The sequence below is a fragment of the Xyrauchen texanus genome, chromosome 36, assembly GCF_025860055.1.
Source record: "Xyrauchen texanus isolate HMW12.3.18 chromosome 36, RBS_HiC_50CHRs, whole genome shotgun sequence".
Lineage (NCBI taxonomy): Eukaryota > Metazoa > Chordata > Actinopteri > Cypriniformes > Catostomidae > Xyrauchen > Xyrauchen texanus.
The window spans coordinates 36169269-36192149 of NC_068311.1; the positions used below are offsets into that span (position 1 = coordinate 36169269).

At 39.1% G+C, this 22881-nt stretch overlaps 1 protein-coding gene across 2 annotated transcripts in view; it reads right to left on the reverse strand.

Moving 5' to 3' along the window:
- Positions 1–17825: 17825 nt before the first annotated feature.
- The window catches only part of urb1 (URB1 ribosome biogenesis homolog), a 61492-nt gene continuing 56436 nt past the window's right edge, over positions 17826–22881 (reverse strand). For both annotated transcript variants that reach the window (XM_052106736.1, XM_052106735.1), the window contains exons 39-41: positions 22586–22827; positions 18546–19118; positions 17826–18245 (exon numbers count right to left, since the gene is read on the reverse strand). In XM_052106736.1, coding sequence (XP_051962696.1) covers positions 18067–18245; positions 18546–19118; positions 22586–22827 — 994 coding nt within the window. In that variant the 3' untranslated portion in view covers positions 17826–18066. The remainder of the gene's footprint in view (positions 18246–18545; positions 19119–22585; positions 22828–22881) is intronic.

The following is a 22881-nucleotide window of genomic DNA, read 5'->3' on the forward strand; positions in this document are numbered from 1 at the left end:
TCTCCCCACTTCCTATGGCTTAAATTGGCATAAATACAGTTTCAGAAAGTATATGCTTGACTCGACTCCACATCCCTAGTACAGAAACTGATTGTTCACGCTTATTCATTTCACAAGACACATGTCCCGGGCATAATAAACACAGCATTAACTGTACGGAGAAGACTTCACCCACAAATGGTGAGCCAGGTGTGGGAGAGATCCGGGCAAGCTGCTGTATTTCTTCACTGTTATTTGAACATGTGTCAAAAGCGAAACCACTCAAGAGAGAGACCAATAAAAACTGAACGGCAGCCAGAGAAAATAAAATTTGAGCTTTTAAACTTCAACAAATTAAACCTACTCATTCAATTTGTTTTGTATCTGTATGTTTTGTGTCTTATAATGCATTGACAATTAAGGTGATCTTGCCAATAAAGCTTGATATGAATCGAATCTGCCCGTTTGATGCTATTATTTAAAAATTCTACTGGAAAACTGTGAGAAATAGGCCACAGATGGAACAATGTGATCTTTTTTTGTGCTGATGCTTGCTTATCTGCCTGGAAGCACAAAATGTAGCCTACGTGACAAGATTGTACTTCTGTAAACGAACACCACATATGAAAGATTGAGGAAGTTTGTGGTAAAGAGAGTATCCAGCCTGGTGTAACAAATATATATTATATACCATGCTAAAAAACTGCTTGTGACATTCTGTGTCCGTGTGTTTGTTCCCACTGGGGAATTCATCGCATGATCGAAGAGGGACTGCGAGGAAGACCTTAACTAACAAATTTTAATTACAACATGTCCTCTGATTTTATAGCATGTAAACATATACATATATCAAATATTTATACCTATAAAAATGTGTCAAATTAAATATATCCACAAAAAACAGAACATTTAAATAATTTAAATAAATTATGACTAACCAATTTATTGCATGTTCTATGAGACAAAGTAGAAAGACTATATATTTATGATTATATTTTAATGTTTGTTTTAATGTACCATAATTCATTGCAATTAATTACAGATAACTGTGCAATTTAGTTCAACTTTAAAAAAAAATGGAATCACCCTATATATATTTATACATATGTATATATATATATTAGGGCAGTTAAAAATGTGTGTGTACATATATTTAAGCAATATCACATGAGCAAGAGTGCGATATGGCCCTACATCAGCACTGCTGTGATTCAGCCGCAGGCCGAGTGCCGATTACCAATTACGGTCATAAAAACGCATTTGTGCATAGAACTACTTTATTACGCGACCGATCAGAATCTGCCGTTGCTGGCTCAAAATAAATGATGCATCCAAACCTTCGTTAGTAATTCAAAAATGTCACTTCAGAAATAGTATCAGGGCTTGTGCTGTTTCTAACAAGTCATTAGATAAACAAGGATAGACGGATGGATGTGTGTGTCTGTGTGAGAGAGTGACAGAGATAGTCAACCAGCACGTTCATCAAAAAAGCAAAGGCAAAATTTATGCATGCTTTGTTGATTTAAAAAAAGCATTCGATTCCATTTGGCATGATGGTCTATATTATAAAACTATACAATCCGGCATTGGGGGTAAAATATACGACACTATCAAATCTATGTATTCAAACAGGTGCGCAGTTAAAATTGGCAATAAAAGAACAGAATTTTTCACTCAAGGGCAAGGAGTGAGACAGGGCTGCAGTTTGAGTCCAACTCTGTTCAACATTTACATTAATGAGTTAGCAGTGCTACTGGAACAATCTGCAACACCCGGTCTTACTCTAAATCATTCTGAAGTTAAATTTCTTCTCTATGCAGATGATCTGGTGCTGCTGTCAGCTACTGCACAAGGGCTACAGCAGCACTTGACCTGCTGGAGAACTACTGTCAGAACTGGGCCCTGACAGTCAATCTGAAAAAAACTCAAATTATTACAGGAAACCAGATACACATTCACTCTGGGGAACACTGCAATAGAACACACCCGATACTTTGACTACCTCTGTCTAAACATCAGTGCTTCAGGGGGTTTTGGTCTGGCAGTGAATGCACTAAAAGAGAAAGCTAGAAGAGCGTTCTATGCTATTAAGGGCAAATTTACCCAAGTTGACATTCCTGTAACAATCTGGTGTAAGATCTTTGATAGTATTATAATGCCTATTGCTTTGTATGGAAGTGAGGTTTGGGGTCCACTCTGTCTGGCAGATTACTCGAGATGGGACAAACACCCCATAGAATCCCTGCATGCAGAATTCTTAAGAAACATTCTAAGAGTTCAGATTAGAACACCTACTAATGCATGCCGGGCCAAACTAGGCAGATACCCCCTTATTATACATATTGAAAAACGATCCCTCAAATTTTGGACACACCTAAATTCAAGTTCCCCAAACACACTGCAACATGAAGCCCTTAAAACCCAAGAGCTGAAGCCTAAAACCAGTTTGTCAGCTGGCTCTGAAACTCACAAACCCACTAACAACTAACAAACACCAGTTTCAGACCAGCACTGCCAGGGGCAAAAATTTCATCAAAATGTTGGGGGGGACAATAAACATAACAATTCTCAAGAGCAATTTTTGAAGGGGACACCAAGGTTTTTTTTGTTGTTGCCCCGTTTGCATTTGTATTATTTTATTTCTTAAACAATTATTTTAAGAATATATCATTATATTATTTACAATACACATATTTTAATGATATTTTAGGGGGGACAACCCTCAGATGATACAGAACATTTAATCTGGCAGAATATCTGCACACTGTAAGAGATCCAAAACATCGACGGATCCTCCCCAAATACAGACTCAGTGATCACAGTCTGGCCATAGAAAAAGGCCGACACAGACAAACATGAACGAGTCTGTGCTCACTGTGACACGAGTGAGGTCGAGACAGAGACACACTTTCTCCTTCACTGTGAGAAATGTACAGAGTTGAGAGAGAGATACCTCCACAAACTCTCAAACCTCATGCCACAGTTTTCCAGTCTGGCAGAAACCGATCAGATGCTGGTGTTACTGGGGGAGATCAGATCAGATGCTGGTGTTACTGGGGGAGATCAGATCAGATGCTGGTGTTACTGGGGGAGATCAGATCAGATGCTGGTGTTACTGGGGAGATCAGAGCAGATGCTGGTGTTACTGGGGAGATCAGAGCAGATGCTGGTGTTACTGGGGGAGATCAGAGCAGATGCTGGTGTTACTGGGGGAGATCAGAGCAGATGCTGGTGTTACTGGGGGAGATCAGATCAGATGCTGGTGTTACTGGGGGAGATCAGATCAGATGCTGGTGTTACTGGGGAGATCAGAGCAGATGCTGGTGTTACTGGGGGAGATCAGAGCAGATGCTGGTGTTACTGGGGGAGATCAGATCAGATGCTGGTGTTACTGGGGGAGATCAGATCAGATGCTGGTGTTACTGGGGGAGGACCATCATGCATCAGTTGCAGCTAAATTCATTTTTGAGCTGCACACCCTCAGAAACCAATTACTGACTTAATGTACTTCATTCACAGTACTTTTATTCTCTTATGTTCATAATGTCCTGTTAAATGCTTATTTTATTTTATATTGTATAGTGTATATTGTTATTATAGCTTTTATTTTATTTGATTCATTACCTGGTATCTTATTTTAATTTTATCTTATCATTATTATTTGTCTATTATCTGTTTTGTGTATTAATGCTTTGGCAATATTGTATGTAAACACAATCATGCCAATAAAGTACTTTTAAACTGAAATTTAAATTGAGAGAGAGAGAGAGCATGTGTGATCTGTTGCCACACCCAAGCATGCTCCATCTCTCAATTCAATTCAATGGGCTTTAATGGCATGAACCTTTCAAAAACAATATTGCCAAAGCATCATATAGAATAAACCAAATAAAAGCAAAATACATTTTGTTCAATAACTTGAACAGTAAATAATATAATTATTAGTAATATATAAATCTCTCTCTCATTCAAAATGACTTTATTGGCATGGCTGTAAACAATACAATATTGCCAAAGCAGAGGCTGTATAAAAACTGAACTACATCTTAATCTATAATTACATTTAGTTGAACAATTTAACAAATATAAAAAGAAATCATACAAAAATATACAAAAGTCTTAGGAATATACTAAATATACTCTCTCTCTCTCTCTCTCTCTCTCTCTCTCTCTCTCTCTCTCTCTCTCTCTCTCTCTCTCTCTACACACACACACACACACACACACACACACACACACACATCCATCCTTGATTATCCAATAACTTGTTAGAGACAGCACAAGCTGTGATACTATTTCTGAAGTGACATTTTTGAATTACTAACAAAGGTTTGAACGCATCATTTGTTTTGAACCAGCAACGGCAGATTCTGAAGAAAGTAATTCCACGCACAAATGCCTTTTTATGACTGTACTCAGTTTTTCAAATTTTTTTTAAATGTACTTGTTCATTGAACTGTTGTATATTAGCAATATCACACTCGCAATCGTCCAATATGGACCTACATCAGCACTGGGAAATGTAGCCCGAGAAGGGGTTAATAAATAAGGGGAGAAAAATAACCTTGGGAGAAACCAGACTCACTGCGGGGGCCAGTTCCCCTCTGACTAACATCATGAATATAATGTAAATATTACATATGTATAGTTAAAGTCATGGTTTAAAATGATTAAACTAAGTGTTAAGGGACAGTGTTTAAACAAAGATTTTGTAAGAACTATAATAACTATATTATAAGAACTATAACTTAATGACTAAAGTCTTTAAGTTCACATAGATGCAATTGTCCTTGTTAATTGGCTGATGAAGGCTTTTGTTGGCAATTCATTGATAGTCTATGTAATCCATTTCAAGAGTGTAGTCCAAGATTCAGGCAATGGCAAATGATCTACCAACAATCATCCATCCGATTATGTAATCAGCCAATCGTGTGGCAGCAGTGCATAAAATCAGGCAGATACTGGTCAGGAGCTTCAGTTAATGTTCACGTCAACAATCAGAATGGGGAAAAAATATGATCTCAGTGATTTGCTACGGTCAGTGAATGACCGTGGAATGATTGTTGGTGTCAGACGGGCTGGTTTGAGTATTTCTGTAACTGCTGATCTCCTGGGATTTTCACAAATTTTTCATCCATTTTAATCCAAACGGTGCCAAGAACAAAAAAACTTCAAGTGAGCGGCAGTTCTGTAGATGGAAATGCCTTGTTGATGAGAGAGGTAAACAGAGAATGGCCAGACTGGTTTGAACTGACTGTCTATGGTAACTCAGATAACCACTCTGTACAATTGTGGTAAGAATATCATGTCTGAATGCTATTCTGAGGTGCAGGTTGTCGCTGTTTTGGCGAAACGATGGGAGCCTACACAATATTAGGCAGTTGGTTTTAATGTTGTGGCTGATCGTGTATGTTTTTAAAGAGTGCATGTGCGTATGTGCTCAAGAGCATCGCGGGAAACCTGAAGTCTGATGTAAAGGTAAACCCGCTATTTCAGCGTAATGCATCTGTCACATTTACATAGTGCACACAGCTTTTATATCTTCAACAGCTTTTGCGCATTAAATAGGCTTTCTGAAGTACATGTAAATGAGCTATTAGAATTTGATATCCACAGAAATATATCCGCGTAACATTATCAGTCGTAACTAGCTAGTTAATTTTTTCCAACAATGCATCGTGCAATGGTGCAGTGACTTGCGTAGTATGGGAAACGCGTCACTGACTAGAGGAAAAACAAATTTTAGATGGTTAGATTGAGGTGGTTACCCAAATAAGGATTTAGTCCAGTCTTACATAAATTGTTTTCAATGTTTCTTTATTGAAAAATCAAGTGTACTCTGTAACTGCCATTAATATAAAACGTTTGAAATTGAAAACAGCGACTGACAGAAGAAAACAGAAAGTGCAGCCTACTTACAATACTGATATATTTCTGCATTGCAGTCCTACTGACAAATATTACTGCCACCTGCTGAAATAAATAATTTGTTACACTTAAAAAATAAATTTATCCTGGACAGACATGTAAAATTTCGTGAATTTAAATTCCAAACATAAATTCAAACTATGAACAGCATGTTTGATCAGTAAGTGGGTCAAGTGCTCTAAATAGTGGACATATGATACACTAAGAAGGCTTGCCAGAATGAGACATTAAGGATGAGGATAATGCATATTGTGTTACATTATAATTACATTGTCATCCTTTAAATGCCTCCCATCATTGACAGTGCCAGACATTGTGTCTCTTGCACATATTTGCAACACAAGGAAACAAAGAAACAGCACACCAGATGTATTCATGTGTATACTTCACTATGTAAAACATAATTTGATCGTATCGTTTTTGTTTTCAATTTAAGACTTCATTGAGTTGATCGTATCGTTCTTCTTACCCTAGTGTAACGAAACTTGACATATATGGACCAGTGAAGTGGGAATCAACTACTGAAAGGGGAAAACCTATGAGCAAGTCTTAACTGCAGGTTTGGTCCCAAAGGCCTAATGCACTTCAGTTCTTCCTGGGCTCCTCACTGGTCTGTATGTCTTGGTCTGTCCCTGTGGGTGGTTTGTGTACCTCTGCAAGGCTGTAGGCTTTAGCTAGCAGATAACCATATTCTACCATTTCAGAGCAACATCATCTCCTGACTTTCTGTTGTCTTCAATTACTTAAGAAGAATGTACAAACAATCCAAAAACATCTTATTTAAATCCTCTGAAGAAGTATCAGTCATAAAAGAGAAGTGAGTGACTGCAGTGTTCTGTCATTTAACATTCAGGAATGTGAGTATACTTAACCAGTTCCCCTCCAAAACTTATTTTGAGTCATACAGTAGATTGTAGCTTAGTACCTGAGGAGATACATCTGCCCTAACACTAGCAGTTACTGTAGCACCAGTATCTGAAAGGAAAAGTCAACCTCCTTTTGATACAAGATTTTATTTGGCAAGAGTCTTTCAACTTTGCCATAAACTTCTGGGGAAAGATAAGCACTCACAGTCCTAACAACTAGTCTCTCAGCACGCTGCCTCATGTGTTTACTGAAGAGGAGAAGGGCTGCTTCAGGACTGTAAGCAGACTGTATAGGAGCCGAGCAATATCCTGCATTTCTTCAAATATCGCTTCAGCACTTTCTACACTCTTTCAAGTAATGTCCAGGTTTACCACAGTAGTGAAATCTGCCCTCCCTCTTAGGACATTTTTGCTGTTGTTTAACTGTTGTGCTTATGCAAGGATGCTGCTGCAACCCTTACTTTTGCTCTAACATCGGAGTCTCTTTCCCAGGTCACCAATGTAGATAATTCGTAAAGTCTCATTAGACCATATGAGATCTAAGAAAAGTAGTGCATTTCTATATTCTGATGAAAGGCCATCAAACCAAGAATGGAGTAGTGGTACCTTATAATCTAGAACCTTCTCAGAAGTGTCAGCTATACCACTATATGCTGCAACCTCTTGACAAAACCCTTCAGTGTACTCACAGTTTCTTCTTTCTTCTTTACCAACTATGGACTCTTGACCAGTCTACCTTTGGCCCAATGATGTTCCTTAACACTCTCAGTACTCCGTCTCGCAAGTCCTCTTTACTTGATTGCTGAAACTCAGAAGTATCAACAGCAGTTTCAAAATCATTAAATCTGTCAATATTTGTGACATTAGCTGGGTGATTTCAGCTAGACACATGTCATAAAGCTGCAATTTTTTGGACAGCACTCTCCTAACTCAAAAATGTGCATGTGCTAATGGCAAACTTTGAGCAAGTCTCTCTATTGTCTCAGCACCTAAAGCCTTATTTAGACTGTTTGTATTTGCACTATGGGAGGTGCAGATGGAAGTTTTACCCTCATCTACTCTACTTTGGACATTTATTCTTGCTCCACAATCTTCACCAGCATTACATTTTAACAATCCAGCAGTGTCATTCCATTGTGTTCTTGTCTACATACAGACTGTACATGGACTTATATAGCACCTTTTTTAACCTTAGCGGTTACCAAAGCACTTTACATTGTATCCCATTCACCCAATCACACAATCACACACTCATACTGCCATGCAACTTGGGGTTCAGTGTCTTGTCCAAGGACACTTCGGCATGTGGAGTCATGTGGGCCGGGAATTGAACCGCCAACCCTGTGTTAGTGGCCGACCCGCTCTACCACCTGAGCCACTGCCGCCCCACAAGTCAGGATAGATATCATATTACTTTTTCAGATGTCATCTTTTGTTGAACCCCAGTTATGGCCCAACATTTTAGTGAGAGAGGACACTCTAGCAAATAATTATTTCTTTTGCTCTTCTAACTTCCCTTCTGAATACAAGCACCAAGTACCTTTTTGCATTCTTCTATGGATCATACTTTATCTGGATGAATACCTAATTTCTGTCAATTTCTCACTATTGAGTCCATGTGTTTGCCTAACAATGATTTGAATTCACTGTCTGTCCATAATGGGGTAGCTAGTCAACCTTTCTCAGTTGTAGGTATTTGTCTAGCATTCTTGACCTACAAGACAAGATAACCATTATTACTTTCACTAGTGTCTCTCTGACAAAACCAACAAAAACACATCTCTGGCAAGCAGATAAACTGTAAACACATCTCTGGAAAAGCAGAAGATAAATCTTTAACACTTCAATGGCAAGCAGAGGATAACAAATGTCCCTTTTTCAGGAGACTGTATTTTAAAGATAATTTTGTAAAAATCCAAATAACTTTACACATCTTTATTGTAAAGGGTTTAAACAATATTTTCCATGCTTGTTCAATGAACCATAAACAATTAATGAACATGCACCTGTGGAACGGTCGTCTTATTGGGCGCATGCGCACGCAGCGACCAGCAGTGAGAGTTTGGCATCCTCGTAATTATGTTTTATATTTGTTTTAAAAGTTTCCACATGATGGAGTGCTCCTAGTTTTGCTAATTTAAGATGGATCTTTCCTATCTTGCCGCTTTTTGGATTTTGTGTAATTTATTGCATGACTGCGTTATCAATGGGGCTGTCTACCTGGGTCGGGTGCAGTACACCAGAGCTGAGCTCCTGCAATTGATCTATGAGAGTTCAGCTCGCATCTTCATTCTGAGAGATTCGCATGAAACCTCTGGAGGAACAACGAGGGATAAGAAGAGGAAGCGAGGTAAACGAGGAGGTGTTAGACTACATTTGAGGAAGTGTAGTCACCTCTGCCCTCTGTGATTATGGGGAACGTTCTGTCTCTGAGGAACAAAGTGGACAAACTCCAGGGGTATGTCCGTTTTCAGAAGGACTTCAAAGACTGCTGCATCTTGGCTTTCACTGAGACATGGCTTACTGAGCATGATCAGGACACCGATCTCTTTATCAATGGTTTTGGAGCGCCATTTCGGCTGGATAGAAATGCTTAAATTACGAGGAAAAATCAAGGTGGTGGGGTATGTTTATATGTTAACAAATGATACTGTAGCTCTGTGACGGTCAGAAATGCATTTGTACACCAGATGTTGAACTTTTATTGGTATTGTTACGTCCTGTTTACCTGCCCCGAGAGTTTCCACAACTTTTTATGACAATAGTGTACATACACCCAAAGGCATAATACTGCCTCTGCTTCCAGCACTTTCTTCGATGTGGTGCAAAAACTGCAGTCGATTTCACCTGATGCACCAAACTTCATACTGGGTGATATTAACCATGTGTCCCTGAAAAAAAAAACGTACAAATTTCTATCAGTACATTTCCTGTCCAACTAAGCAGGATAAGACATTAGGTCTTTGTTATGGGTCAGTAAAAGACGCTTATAAATCACTCCCACTACCTCCTTGGGCTCTGCGGATCATAACTGTGTGCATCTATTGCCCATATATAAAACAGTTTTAAGGAGAGAGAAAGTGCAGACAAATTACATAAAAATCTGGACTACGCTCTGTCTGCAGGAATGTTATGATTGCACGGACTGGAATATGTTTAAAAAATCCTGCGGTGATGACATGCTCATATGTTGCCTTCTGCAGGGACATGATCATTCCCTGTAAGTGAGTTAAAATCGACCCTAATAACAAACCATGGGTGACAAAATCCATTAAGTCCAGCAAACAGAAAATAAACTTCTTTTTAAACAGGGAGTATCCTCTGATCTGCATGTAGCTACTAAGGAGCTAAAAATAGAAATCTTAAAAGCAAAACATAATTATATATCAGAACTAGAGAACAAGATGTCTGCAAATAACCTTGGTCCAGCCTGGTCTAGCATGAAAACTAGAACAGGCCTTTGGAATCCAAAGAGTGGTCAGGTCAACCTGGATGGTTTCAATTCAGATACTGAGCTTGCTAATGCTATTAATTGTTTTTATAATCATTTAGCTTGAGGATAATCAACATTTTAATATAGACTAAAAGGATGTGGAAACGGCCTTCATCTCAGTAAGAGTACACAAGAGCCATGAACCTGATAACATCTGTGGCCGTTTAGTTAAGTCTTGTGCAAAAAAATTGAGCACTGTTTTCCACTACATTTTTGTCTGTACAGGCCTATGTACCTAAGCTTGGGAAGGATGCTGTGGTAATCCCTGTTCCTAAATCAAGCTGCACCAAAACTCTTAATGATTTTAGACCAATTGCTCTGACATCAATTTGAATGAAAATCCTCAAAACACTAGTTAGGTCAGAAATCTTAAGAAAAACCTGAACATGCACTTGACCCCGTGCAGTTTGTCTATAGGCAACACAGAGGATGCTACAACTACTCTGCTTGATTTACACTTGGAGGGAAATGGGTCTTATGCCTTCCTCTGCTTTTAACACAATTCAACCCCATATTTTAACCAGTAGGCCTTTAGAACAATTTGAATTGAGTAACAATCTGGTGGGTTGGATTCTTGACTTTTTAACTAATAGGACACAAAGAGTGAAGGTAAATGGAACTCTGTCTGACCAAATGTGCATTTCCACTGGCTCCCCACAAGATTGTGTGCTTTCACCCCTATTATTTATTCACTAAACAAATATGTTTAAAGAGTAGGTGGGAAAATAGGACAACTGTTATTGTCAGCTTCAGGACAATGAGACCACTCATGGTCGGGACATCAACGATTTTGTTAAGTGGTGTGAGGAATCCTTTCTTCTGTTAAACTTATTACAGACAAAAGCCATGATAATTGATTATAGAAAGCATGCTCACACACGTGAAGTCACATCCATTAAGGGTCAGACAGTGGAATATGTACAGTCCTACAAATGTTTTGGGACAATTATAGACTCAAACCTTAACTTTGAAGCAAATTGTGAAGCCATGTGTAAAAAGGGGCACCAGCATTTGTTTTGCTTAAGGAAATTGTCCCATTTTCACATTGACAAAACTATGATGACTTTATTCTATCTTGCTTTTATAGAATCTATTTTATCCTTTTCCTTAGTGACATGGTTTGGAAATCTATCTTTAAAGAACAGAAATGTTTTGAGTCAAATTGTCAAATGGTCTAGTAGGCTGATTGGGGAGTTACAGCTTAACCCAGCATCCCTGTACACAGTTACAGAGGTTGGATGGCTCCATATTAAATGATGACTCCCATCCTTTGCACAAGTCACTGCAATTAAGGTCACAGTTATAAAAACTTAGAACACTAAAGAGACCTTTCTACTGACTCTGAAATACACCAAAAGAAAGATGCCCAGGGTTCCTGCTCATCTGCGTGAACGTGCCTTAGACATGCTGCATGGAGGCATGAGGACTGCAGATGTGGCATGGGCAATAAATTGCAATGTCCGTACTGTGAGTGCCTAAAACAGCACTAAAGGGAGACAGGAAGGTCAGCTGATCCTCTCAGTGACAGACAATGTGTAACAACACCTGCACAGGATCGGTTTATCCGAATATCAAACCTGCGGGACAGGCACAGGATGGCAACAACAACTGCCTGAGTTACACCAGGAATATACAATCCCCCCATTAGTGTTCAGACTGTCCGCAAAAGGCTGAAAGAGGCTGGACTGAGGACTTGTAGGCCTGTTGTAAGGCAGGTCCTTACCAGAAATCACCGGCAACAACGTCGCCTATGGGCACAAACCCACCTTCGCTGGACCAGACAGAAATGGCAAAAAGTGCTCTTCACTGATGAGTCACAGTTTTATCTCACCAGGGGTGATTGTCAGACTCGCTCGTCGAAGAAATGAGCGTGACACCGAGGCCTGTACTCTGAAGAAGGATAGATTTGTAGGTGGAGGGTCCATCATGTCTGGGGTGGTGTGTCACAGCATCGTCAGACTGAGCTTGTTGTCACTGAACGCTGTGTGTTACAGGGAAGACATCCTCCTCCCTCATGTGGTACCCTTCCTGCAGGCTCATCCTGACATAACCTTCCAACATGACAATGCCACCAGCCATACTGCTCATTCTGTGCGTGATTTCCTGCAAGACAGGAATGTCAGTGTTCTGCCATCACCAGCGAAGAGCCCGGATCTCAATCCCATTGAGCACATCTGGGACCTGTTGGATCGGAGGGTGAGGGCGAGGGCCATTCCCCCAGAAGTGCCTTGGTGGAAGAGTGGGGTAACATCTCACAGCAAGAACTGGCAAATCTGATGCAGTTCATGAGAAGGAGATGCACTGCAGTACTTAATGCAGCTGGTGGCCACACCAGATACTGACTGTTACTTTTGTTATGGCTCCCTCTGGTGTTTGGTAGAAGGGGCAACAACCATAAATAATTATGGGCCAAAGGAATGAAGTAGGGGGCGTTCAGCAAAAAAAGAATCACTATTATAAATGATTGAATTCATTAATTTCCTCTCAATTGCATACTTTCTTCATTTCAACAAACTTGCATCTTAACCTAATTTTCACAGCACATTTTCGATATCTAAGAATGAAGTCTACAGCTTAATTATCAAAAACATGAGCATAAATGCATAGATGTAATTAATTTTCATGTAATCAAAGTGTTTTTTCTCTTCTTTTGTATATGTCTTTTGTTAAAAGTTCCTTTACAAGACTTTTGGCCAAACCAAAGGGCTGCAAGGTGGCTGTACCCAAGGATTATACAGTGAAGACTTGGACAAAGGAGAGTAACTTTCTTCTTAAATACATAGAAAGGTATCTTAAATTAAGTGTCATGGAAGGACTGTTGTCCCATTCATCTATCCATTGTTTTCTAACTCCTCTCTCAATTAGTCTCTTTTAATTCTTCTTATAATAAAAAAAGTGCAAATGGTGTATGTAAGTATACTTGGGTGCAAGTAGCATCTGCCTTTTTAATATATAGCTAGTGAGTATAGTGATAATAGCTGTTGAGTTTGAAGTCACATCAGCTTTAAAAAACTAGCCACCTGTACTGGGCTTAAGGAAGATGATTTTACTATTGGCCAAGAGTTGCACAAGCCATTTTATTATTTTGATACTTTATGAGGTTTATGTCAAATATTCCTTCAATGTTGCACACGTTAAAAATGATTAATGTGTTCTTTCAGCTCCATCTTCCATGCCCTGTTATTAATCTGGATGACCCCTATCTATGGGAGCAAGACATTTCTTACAACTGTCTACATAATCCTCAACTAAGAACCTTTTTTAAGAGGCCAGAGAGAAAGCAACAGTTCGTAAACCAAGGCCTATTTACAGAGGATGAGAAGGTATAGCTTCTATATGTTTAATTAAATAATTTTTCAAAACATGTGGCTTTAATTTGAGAATTTGTTTGGTTAAAACTAGACCAGGTGGCAATATCTGACACATTTAAAGGCTTTAAGTAATAACATACTCTGTCAGTGATTAGACCCTACCACTTAATAACTTCAATGATGAATGTCCTCTCCCTCAACGTCAGTAAGACCAAGGACTTTGTGGTGGACTTCAGGAGAAAAGACAGGGAACACAGCCCCATCACCAACGGTGGACAGAGTCAGCAGCTTCAAGTTCCTCTGTGTCCACATCACTAAGGAACTCACATGTTCCATCCATATTGAGGCTGTTGCGAAGAAGGCTCACCACCGCCTCTTCTTCCTGAGACGGCTGAGGAAGTTTGGAATGAACCACCACATCCTCACATGGTTCTACACCAGCACTGTAGAGAGCATCCTGACTGGCTGCATCACCACCTGGTACTGCAACAGCACTGCCCTCAACAACAAAGCCCTGCCAGACACTGGTGAGCTTTCCTCCCTCCAGGACATATACACTAGGCGGTGTGTGAAAAAAGCATCATGAGGATCATCAGAGACTCCAGCCACCCGAGTCATGGGCTGCTCTCACTGCTACCATCAGTCAGGCGGTATCGCAGCATCAGGACCCACACCAGCCGACTTCATGACAGCTTCTTCCCCCAAGCAATCCGACTTTGGAACTCTTGATCGATCACAATACATATATCAGCATCACACTTTATAAGCCTCAGACTGGACAGGACAGACTGTATCTCTTCTCTTAATAACACACTAGCAACTGACTGTCAACCGACTGCTGAATGTCTACACCACACTACATATTTATTTCCACTGATTACATGGGGTTGGCTACAGTGTATTTTTTTATTGAATACGGTCTTCATATATAGTGTATACTGTATATTGTATATTATTAGGTGTATAATGTGTTTTGTAAATCAGATGTTTATTGTAATTGTCATACTGTTATGTTGCTTGGAACCGCACCCAAGACTTTCACCCACTGTTGCACTTGTGTATATGGTTGAGTGACAAAGGTATTTGGTTTGATAAAGGGATTTGATTTGATAAGCTTGAGGTGTTGACACTGGCATCTTCATTAACGGAAGGGCATCTACACAGATGGACCATCAAGATCATCATCCACAGCTCTAGAGGTGTTCATACTGGCATCCGCACTGATGAAAGTGTTGATAAAGGCGCCTAAACCAATGAAAGTGTTGAAAAAGAACTGGAGGCCCACAGTGCAAGTCTCCAGAAACAAAGTGCCGCTCCAGGACTGTCAGCAGGACAAACACTGGGCAAGGTCATGTTTGTGCTGGGGTCAGAAAGACCAGCCTCTGGTGTTCAGGGAGAACATCAACAACAACTCTTCAATTAAGTGAAAACAAAACATTTGTAAAGTACAAATTAAGAGATATTAATTACTGTTTGTCTCTAAATGACCTGAACAGCATAAGCATATAGGAATAATACACTCACTGAGCACTTTAAAAGGAATACTAATGTCCTACTAAAGTTCTCGACGGGGTCTTCTGCTGTTGTAGCCCATCCGCCACAATGTGGAAAGAATGAAATCATACGATCAAAGACACTTTTATAGGAAATTATAATTAAAGAAAAATATTCTAAAAGGGGGTGTGGCTTCAATGCCCAATCTCTGGATGCCACTGCATTTTTAACTGTGATCCAGCTCTGTGTTGTTTAAAGCTCACACTTTCAGAATCAAAAGACCATGACAAATTCCACACAGCCAGCAGAATATGAGTGGGGATATGAGTACTACTATGATTATACAGATCTGGTCATGGTGAATGCGAGTACACTGAAGTACAACAGATGTGAGCTAGATGTGATTCTCTTTTTCATCAGACTTTTGAGGCATGTAAACCATCACATCTTATCACTGTTATGCTGACGTGATATCTAACTCTTTTTATTTTAGATTCAATTGTCCTAATATTCTGGATCTTTCTGGCAGCATTTATTGGATTTTTCTTTTTGATTTTGTCACATATATCACACTCTGGGCAACTGCCAAGGTAAGAAAGAACTTGATTTTCCAAAAAAAAAAAACATCTAAACAACTCCTTTGCAGATTTCAATTTTTATTAAATTATATATATATTGTTTTTTTTTTAACTAAATACTGCTTTTTAATAACAATTTTAAAGATATTGGTGACATTACGTATCCAAAACTAGAACTAGAATTTTATGTAATTATTACTGATAAATATTGTTTGCAGAGGACATTCCTTTTTGATTTAATGTTATGTTTTGTTTTGTAGGGGTCCAGGTGTTAAAAAATCTGGCTCGCCCTTGATGAAAGGTTATGGATCTCCATAACGAAACAAATAGATGGATTACTGGACTGACTCCAAAGGGAAATTTGCAACGCAAATGAAAAAAATACAGAAAATAAACTTATGATTATTTCTTTAAATCAAGTGACAAAAGACACTGTATAATCTATTGTGGTTAAGAAACGTGACATTAAAACATGATGAATAAATGTTTTGGCATATGGACTGAAATAAAAGAAGCATTATATTGACTAATGGTCAATGTTTTTATTTATATTTTTAAGGCTTTTGACATTATCTGTGGCAGAGTGTGGTTGACAGAATATGACTTGCTGTGTGACATCCTAAAGTATACATTTAAAACGATTTTAAACAGCATTTTGCTGTTTTTAATGTTATATTTAATAATAAATAAATACACTGGTGGCCAAAATTTGGAATAATTTACAGATTTCACTCTTATGGAAAGAAGTTGGTACTTTTATTCACCAAAGTGGCATTCAACTGATCATAATGTGCAGTCAGGACATTAATAATGTGAAAAATTACTATTACAATTTGAAAAAATGTGTCAGAATTTCTTAAACTACTTCAGAGTTCTCATCAAAAAAATCCTCCACGTGCAGCAATGACAGCTTTGCAGATCCTTGACATTTTAGCTGTCAGTTTGTCCAGATACTCAGGTGACATTTCACCCCACACTTCCTGTAGCACTTGCCATAGATGTGACTGTCTTGTCGGGCACTTCTCACGCACCTTACAGTCTAGCTGATGCCACAATAAAATCCATAACACTCTTTTCCAATTATCTGTTGTCCAATGTCTGTGTTTCTTTGCCCACTCTAACCTTTTCTTTGTTTTTCGGTTTCAAAAGTGTCTTTTCCTTTGCAATTCTTCCCATAAGAGTCCTCTTGTTGTACATGAAACTGGTGTCGAGCAGGTAGAATTCAATGAAGCTGTCAGCTGAGGACATGTGAGGCATCTATTTCTCAAACTAGAGACTCTGATGTCTCTGATAACTATCACAAAAACCCAAATTTCACTGTTTTCTGGACCTGGCACAAAATGACCAGCTAACATCATTTCACTACTCATATCAGCAGCACCTGGGAAAGTGTGAATGAGTACTAGTCATGTGAAATCACTCTATCATTCCAATTGGATTATAAGAGCAGACTCATTGCTATAAAAGGAGGGAAGAAGTGCTTCCAATCATTGTGTTCTTATTAGCAATGGTTACCTCTAAAGTAGTGGTATCAAAACGTCCTGCAACAGCAACTTCTCCCAACGATCCAGGACCAATTTGGTGATGATCTGTGCATCTTCCAGCATGATGGAGCACCATGTCACAAGGCAAGAGTGATTAATGAAGTGGCTCAGAGATAATTACATTGAAATTTTGGATCCGTGGCCAGGCAACTCCCAGGATCTTAATCCCATAGAGAACCTGTGGTGAATCCTCAAAAGGTGAGTGGACAAACAGAAGCCCACAAATTGTGATCAACTCCGAGCACTAATAAGGCAAGAATGGATCGCCATCAGTCAGGATTTGGCCCAGAAGCTGATATCCAGCATGCCAGAGTGAATTGCAGAGGTTATGAATAACAAGGGCCAACACTGTAAATATTGACTCTTTGCATACATTTAGTGTTTTTGCCAATAAAAGCCTTTAAAACTTATTAAACATTGTTTTCTAGTATACCATAGAAATGTGAAAAAATAAATCACAAATTCTGAAGCAGCAAACTTTGCAAAACACAATTTCTCACTGCCAATACTTTTGCCACTGTTGTACTTATCCTCTTGTTTAGTTGTATCTGTATAGCCTTCATTCCTAAAAAACAATGACACACATTTTTTTCAAACAAAAAATGTTTATTAGAATGTTTATCAGCTGTTAATTAATTGTGCATGTTTTGTATGTAGCCCATAATCTCAAAGTTTCACTGGAATTTCGGTCTACAATTCAAAATGTAGAAAACAATTTCCCTAATGAGTCATAGCCAACAAACTCGCATACTTATTTGAAAATCTTTTTATTTTAAAACAATTCCTTACAGTATACAAGTATAAAATGAATCCTTTTTTTCTTTTTGTATTTTAGCAGAAGGATTGTATCTCATGAATACACAGAGCAGTGAGTCATGAGTCCACAGTAGACAGAATGTCTTGACACATGTGCAGTATATGCGATTTGGCCTTTTTGATGCTCTTCCTGTAGCCCCCACATACCAGTCTGGCATGGGCCACAAAGAGGTCAGGTGACCGTGCTCCACTCCAGATCTCATAGATGTACAGCGAGAGCAGATTTAGGCCCATTTCTGTCCATCAAACAAACAACAATATATTAGTGGACAAAGAAAAGACCTCATATGCCACAGTCATTATATACAGTATCTCACAAAAGTGAGTACACCACTCACATTTTTGTAAATATTTGATTATATCTTTTCATGTGACAACACTGAAGAAATGACACTTTGCTACAATGTAAAGTAGTGAGTGTACAGCTTGTATAACAGTGTAAATTTACGGTCCCCTCAAAATAACTCAACACACAGCCATTAATGTCTAAACCGCTGGCAACAAAAGTGAGTAAACCCCTAAGCGATATGTATTACCTGTCTTAGCAACATCATCTTCATTTGAAGGCAAGCATGTCTTTATCACCATCTGGTGTATGTCACTCAGGGAATCACTCCATGCCTCCAGGAAATGAACCATGACTGCAGAGAATAGCCGCAGGGTCTCCACAGTTGAGCGATGTTCTCCAGTTGCGTGGTCATATGTCTGGTGATACAGTCTTAGGATGTAATTTCTCGCATCTTCATCAGTTAGCAAAGCATCTACAATGTCTGCACGAGGCAGTATGCTTCTATGCATCCATTTTAAGAAAGCTAAGGTGCTGTTGTCTTGATACGGACTCTCCACCAATGTCTTAAGGGCCCACTTTAGAATTAAAAGGGAAGTGGCATCACCTAGATCTATGGAATCAGGTTTGTCAGTGATAACAGCTTTTTGCTGTTTAGGTTCCCATTGTATGAGAATGCTTCTCAAAAGAGGTTTACACTCCTCCATTAAAGACTGCTCCAGGTTTTCCCTTTGTCCTTCAACAACATCGTTCTGTTTTTCCATTTGAAACTGATTATGCTTCACTGGGTGGCATTTTCCTTGCCCTTTCTCTCTTCCAGAGCCTGAGTAAACACATGAAATGTTTAGTCAGGAACAACAATGTCTCAAAACAAGCAAACTGTATGTGTAACAAATTAACAAGGCCAAGGACTGTCCATTTATCTGCAAACACTGTTACCTCCAGTGAATATGGATGACTTTGTTAAAGGAAAATGGACATTCATCTATTCATGTCGCTCGAAACATGCATTTTTTGGAAAGGAGGAATTTAGCTGCTCTTTTTCAAACAATTAAAATGAATGGTGATCACTTCTTTCAAGCACCCAAAAAGTACCAATTAGTAACATGAAAGCACCATAAAAAATAGTCCATATGGAGTCATGTGCTGTATTCCAAATGTTCTGCAGCCGTACTGTAGTTTTTGTGAGGAACAGACCAAAATGTAAGACACTCTTACACAATCTTCCCCTCTGCCATTGGTCTAATATCTTATTTGCATATCTGAATATTCAAATTTGGCATGTTGCAATCATTTGAGACATGTCAAACACCAGCGCAACATGTTTTCACATGGCATATCTGAATATACATTATACTGCCGCATAGGGGAAGACTCACTCGTGGGTCTGTTCCTCGCTCAAAGCTAATGTATGCTTTCAGAAGAAAGTCTTCTAAAGCCATAGAGTAACTTTATTTGATGAAAAGACAGCAATTCAAGTCGCTATTATGGCCATTGTAAGTCACTTTATGGTGCTTCTTAATTTTGTTTGTGGGTGTTTTTTTTGTTTTCGTTTTTTTTAATTCAACAGCATCAATTTTGATACACTCAAAATATGGAAAAGAGCACCTCAGATAATCTGCTACATCTCTCCTTTTGTGTTCCATTATAGAACGAAATTCGTGAAATAAAAAACAAACACATTAAGTAAAAGTTCACCTAAAATTATAATTCTCAACATTTACTTACCTTTCTGCCATCTCACACTAGTATGACACTTCTTCTGCGGAACAACAATAAACATATTTTGATGGAGATATTATATGAATATATCCTTTCAATGAAAGTCAATGGGGTCCAAAACATCCATGCTCCAAAAAGTAAATAAAGGCAGAATAAGACAATCCATACGACTCGAGAGGTTTAATCGATGTATTCTGGCTTCCTCACGCTTGGCGCTGTGCACACGCTCTGAACAAAGTGTGAGGAAATCATGATCGCCAAGGTGACTGCAGATGGCAAGATTTTTTGTAAAAAAGGAGTTACATTTTGGTCTGTTTCTCCCTCAAAACAAATCTTATTGCTTCAGAAGACTTTCGAGTTGTATGGATCACCTTTATGCTGCCATCATGACCTTTTTGAAGCTTAGAAGTGTTGGACCCCATTGACTTGCATTTTATGGACATACTCACCTCATATCTCCATCAAAATATCTTCGTTTATGTATAATAGATGAAAGTCATATGAGTTTGAGATAGCATAACGGCTAAAATATGAGGAAATGCAGTGACCTTTTTGGTCTGCCAAGGTGTTTGTTTGGTGATATTTCTCCTGTTCTTGCACATCTAAGAAATTCTTGGCCTATTGGGGTCTGGGTAGCTCAGCGGGTATTGATGCAGACTACCACCCCTGGAGTCGTGAGTTTGAATCCAGGGTGTGCAGAGTGACTCCAGCCAGGTCTCCCAAGCAACCAAATTGGTCCGGTTACAAGGTGGGGTAGACTCACAAGGGGTAACCTCCTCGTGGTCGCAATTAGTGGTTCTCGCTCTCAACGGGGTGCATGGTAAGTTCTGCGTGTATCGTGGAGAGTAGCATGAGCCTCCACATGCTGCGAGTCTCTGTGGTGTCATGCACAGCAAGCCACGTGATATGATGCGCGAATTGAAGGTCTCAGGAGGCAACCGAGACTTGTACTCCACCACCCGGTTTGAGGTGAGTAACCGCGCCACCACGAGGACCTATTAAGCAGTGGGAATTGGGCATTCCAAATTGGGGAAAAAAGGGGATAAAAAAAAAAATGTAGAAGACTCGGCAAGTCGAAGAACGTTGATGATTGGTTAAAACTAGAGTGGTCAAAATTAATGCGTTAAACATTATAAATGAATTGCATGCATTAACAGATTTTTATTTTTATTTGACATTAGATTCACAATTAGATTCATCAGCTCTGTGTGAGTTCTGAACATTGGTTGGAGTAGGGCGGAACCTTTGTGATGTGTCCGGGGAGGCAGGGACATTATTTCACTGATGCACACACCACAAACAAACACAAAGCAATTCTATATCAGTGATCAAGTAATGTGGAAAGGACCTCTTAATGCTATTTGTTGTCTGTACTTTGTAGACTATGTATGGTGCAATTTGATTACGATAGATGCACATCAAGTCTTAACTATTACCAAAATGACTAATCAGATAAAGAATCATTATGTGGGCAATTCCAGCGCTAAAAGCAGAACAAGATGTCTGCAACGCTTTTCATGAGGAGTTCAAAGCACGCTTGATGATTCTGTTGATACTCTGATGCAAATCATGAATGCAGCTTTACGATTGCTGTAGTAAAGTGGATAGCCTCAGTCTACCAGCAGATTAATAATGTGGAGGATGAGAGTTTAAAAGATTGAATGCACATTGCATTGAAAACGCAACATATGGGGACTAGTTTGTGTAGATCTGGAGTGGTGGCGGCGTAGTGGGCTATAATACAAAACTGGTAAGCAGAAGGTTGCCGGTTTGATCCCCACAGCAACCACCATTGTGTCCTTGAGCAAAGCACTTAACTCCGGGTTGCTCCTGTAATAAGTGCTTTGGATAAAAGCATCTGCCAAATGCATAAATGAAAAATGTAGTTCTTTCAATTAGTCAATCTCCCACTTACACAACTTTGAAAAGATTATGCGATTAATCGCGATTAACTATGACAAATTATGCGATTAATCGCGATTACATATTTTAATTGTCTGAAAACACGAAACTAATTGCGAGTGTGGTTTAGACATGAATTTGTTTTTTTTTTTATTTACAATCACGCATTCCAGATGAGGAGAATTAACCTATAATTAAAAATGTAAACTCTGAAGCCGGTCTCTTAGAGACCGTGTAGATGTACACTTTTTTTATATATGATTCACAACACAAACTCCACAAAGACAGCGGGGCCACGACAAATGTGTAGAGAGAGATTCCATTTATATAAAGTCAGGTCAGATTACTTGTTGCCAAAAGTGGATGGGGCTCTGTGATAAGTTCAATAAGGGAAAGAAGTGATCCAGCACTAAAAATGGCGATACAAGGACAGAAAGACCTGCAATATTGGCATTACCTCCATGCCTGGAACATACGTTAAATATCACCCTTAATGAACTCATTTTAAAATGGCGCAGTGCATTTTAAAAAAGTTTGCTTTCTTCCATAGCACAAATAAGGCTAGGGGGAAATGAATAAAAGGTATTGTCATTTTTGGGTGACCTATTCCTTCAATATTGAGATTATCTGCCAGTCAGTTTTTCATGAAGTCATTCAGGCTCTTACCCAGCAGCTCTTTGACTTTGTGTTTGTTGGCGAGAGCTTGAAGAGAAGACAGCAGTGAGGTGTCATGTGCCAGTATTCCCCAGCGCTGCAGGAGACTGAGCACTTCAGAGCAGGAGAGTTTATGTGGGTGCAGTGTCAGCCAGCCAGACTCTCTGTGAGCATTCACAGCTGTCCCACAATGCAGCAGTACAGAAGAGAGTGTATGCAGGAATGCCTTCAGCTGAGGTGCGCTCACACCAGCCCTGATCAGAACAAGACAAATTATTCAACAAAAAAATAAATGTCCTACCGCTGAC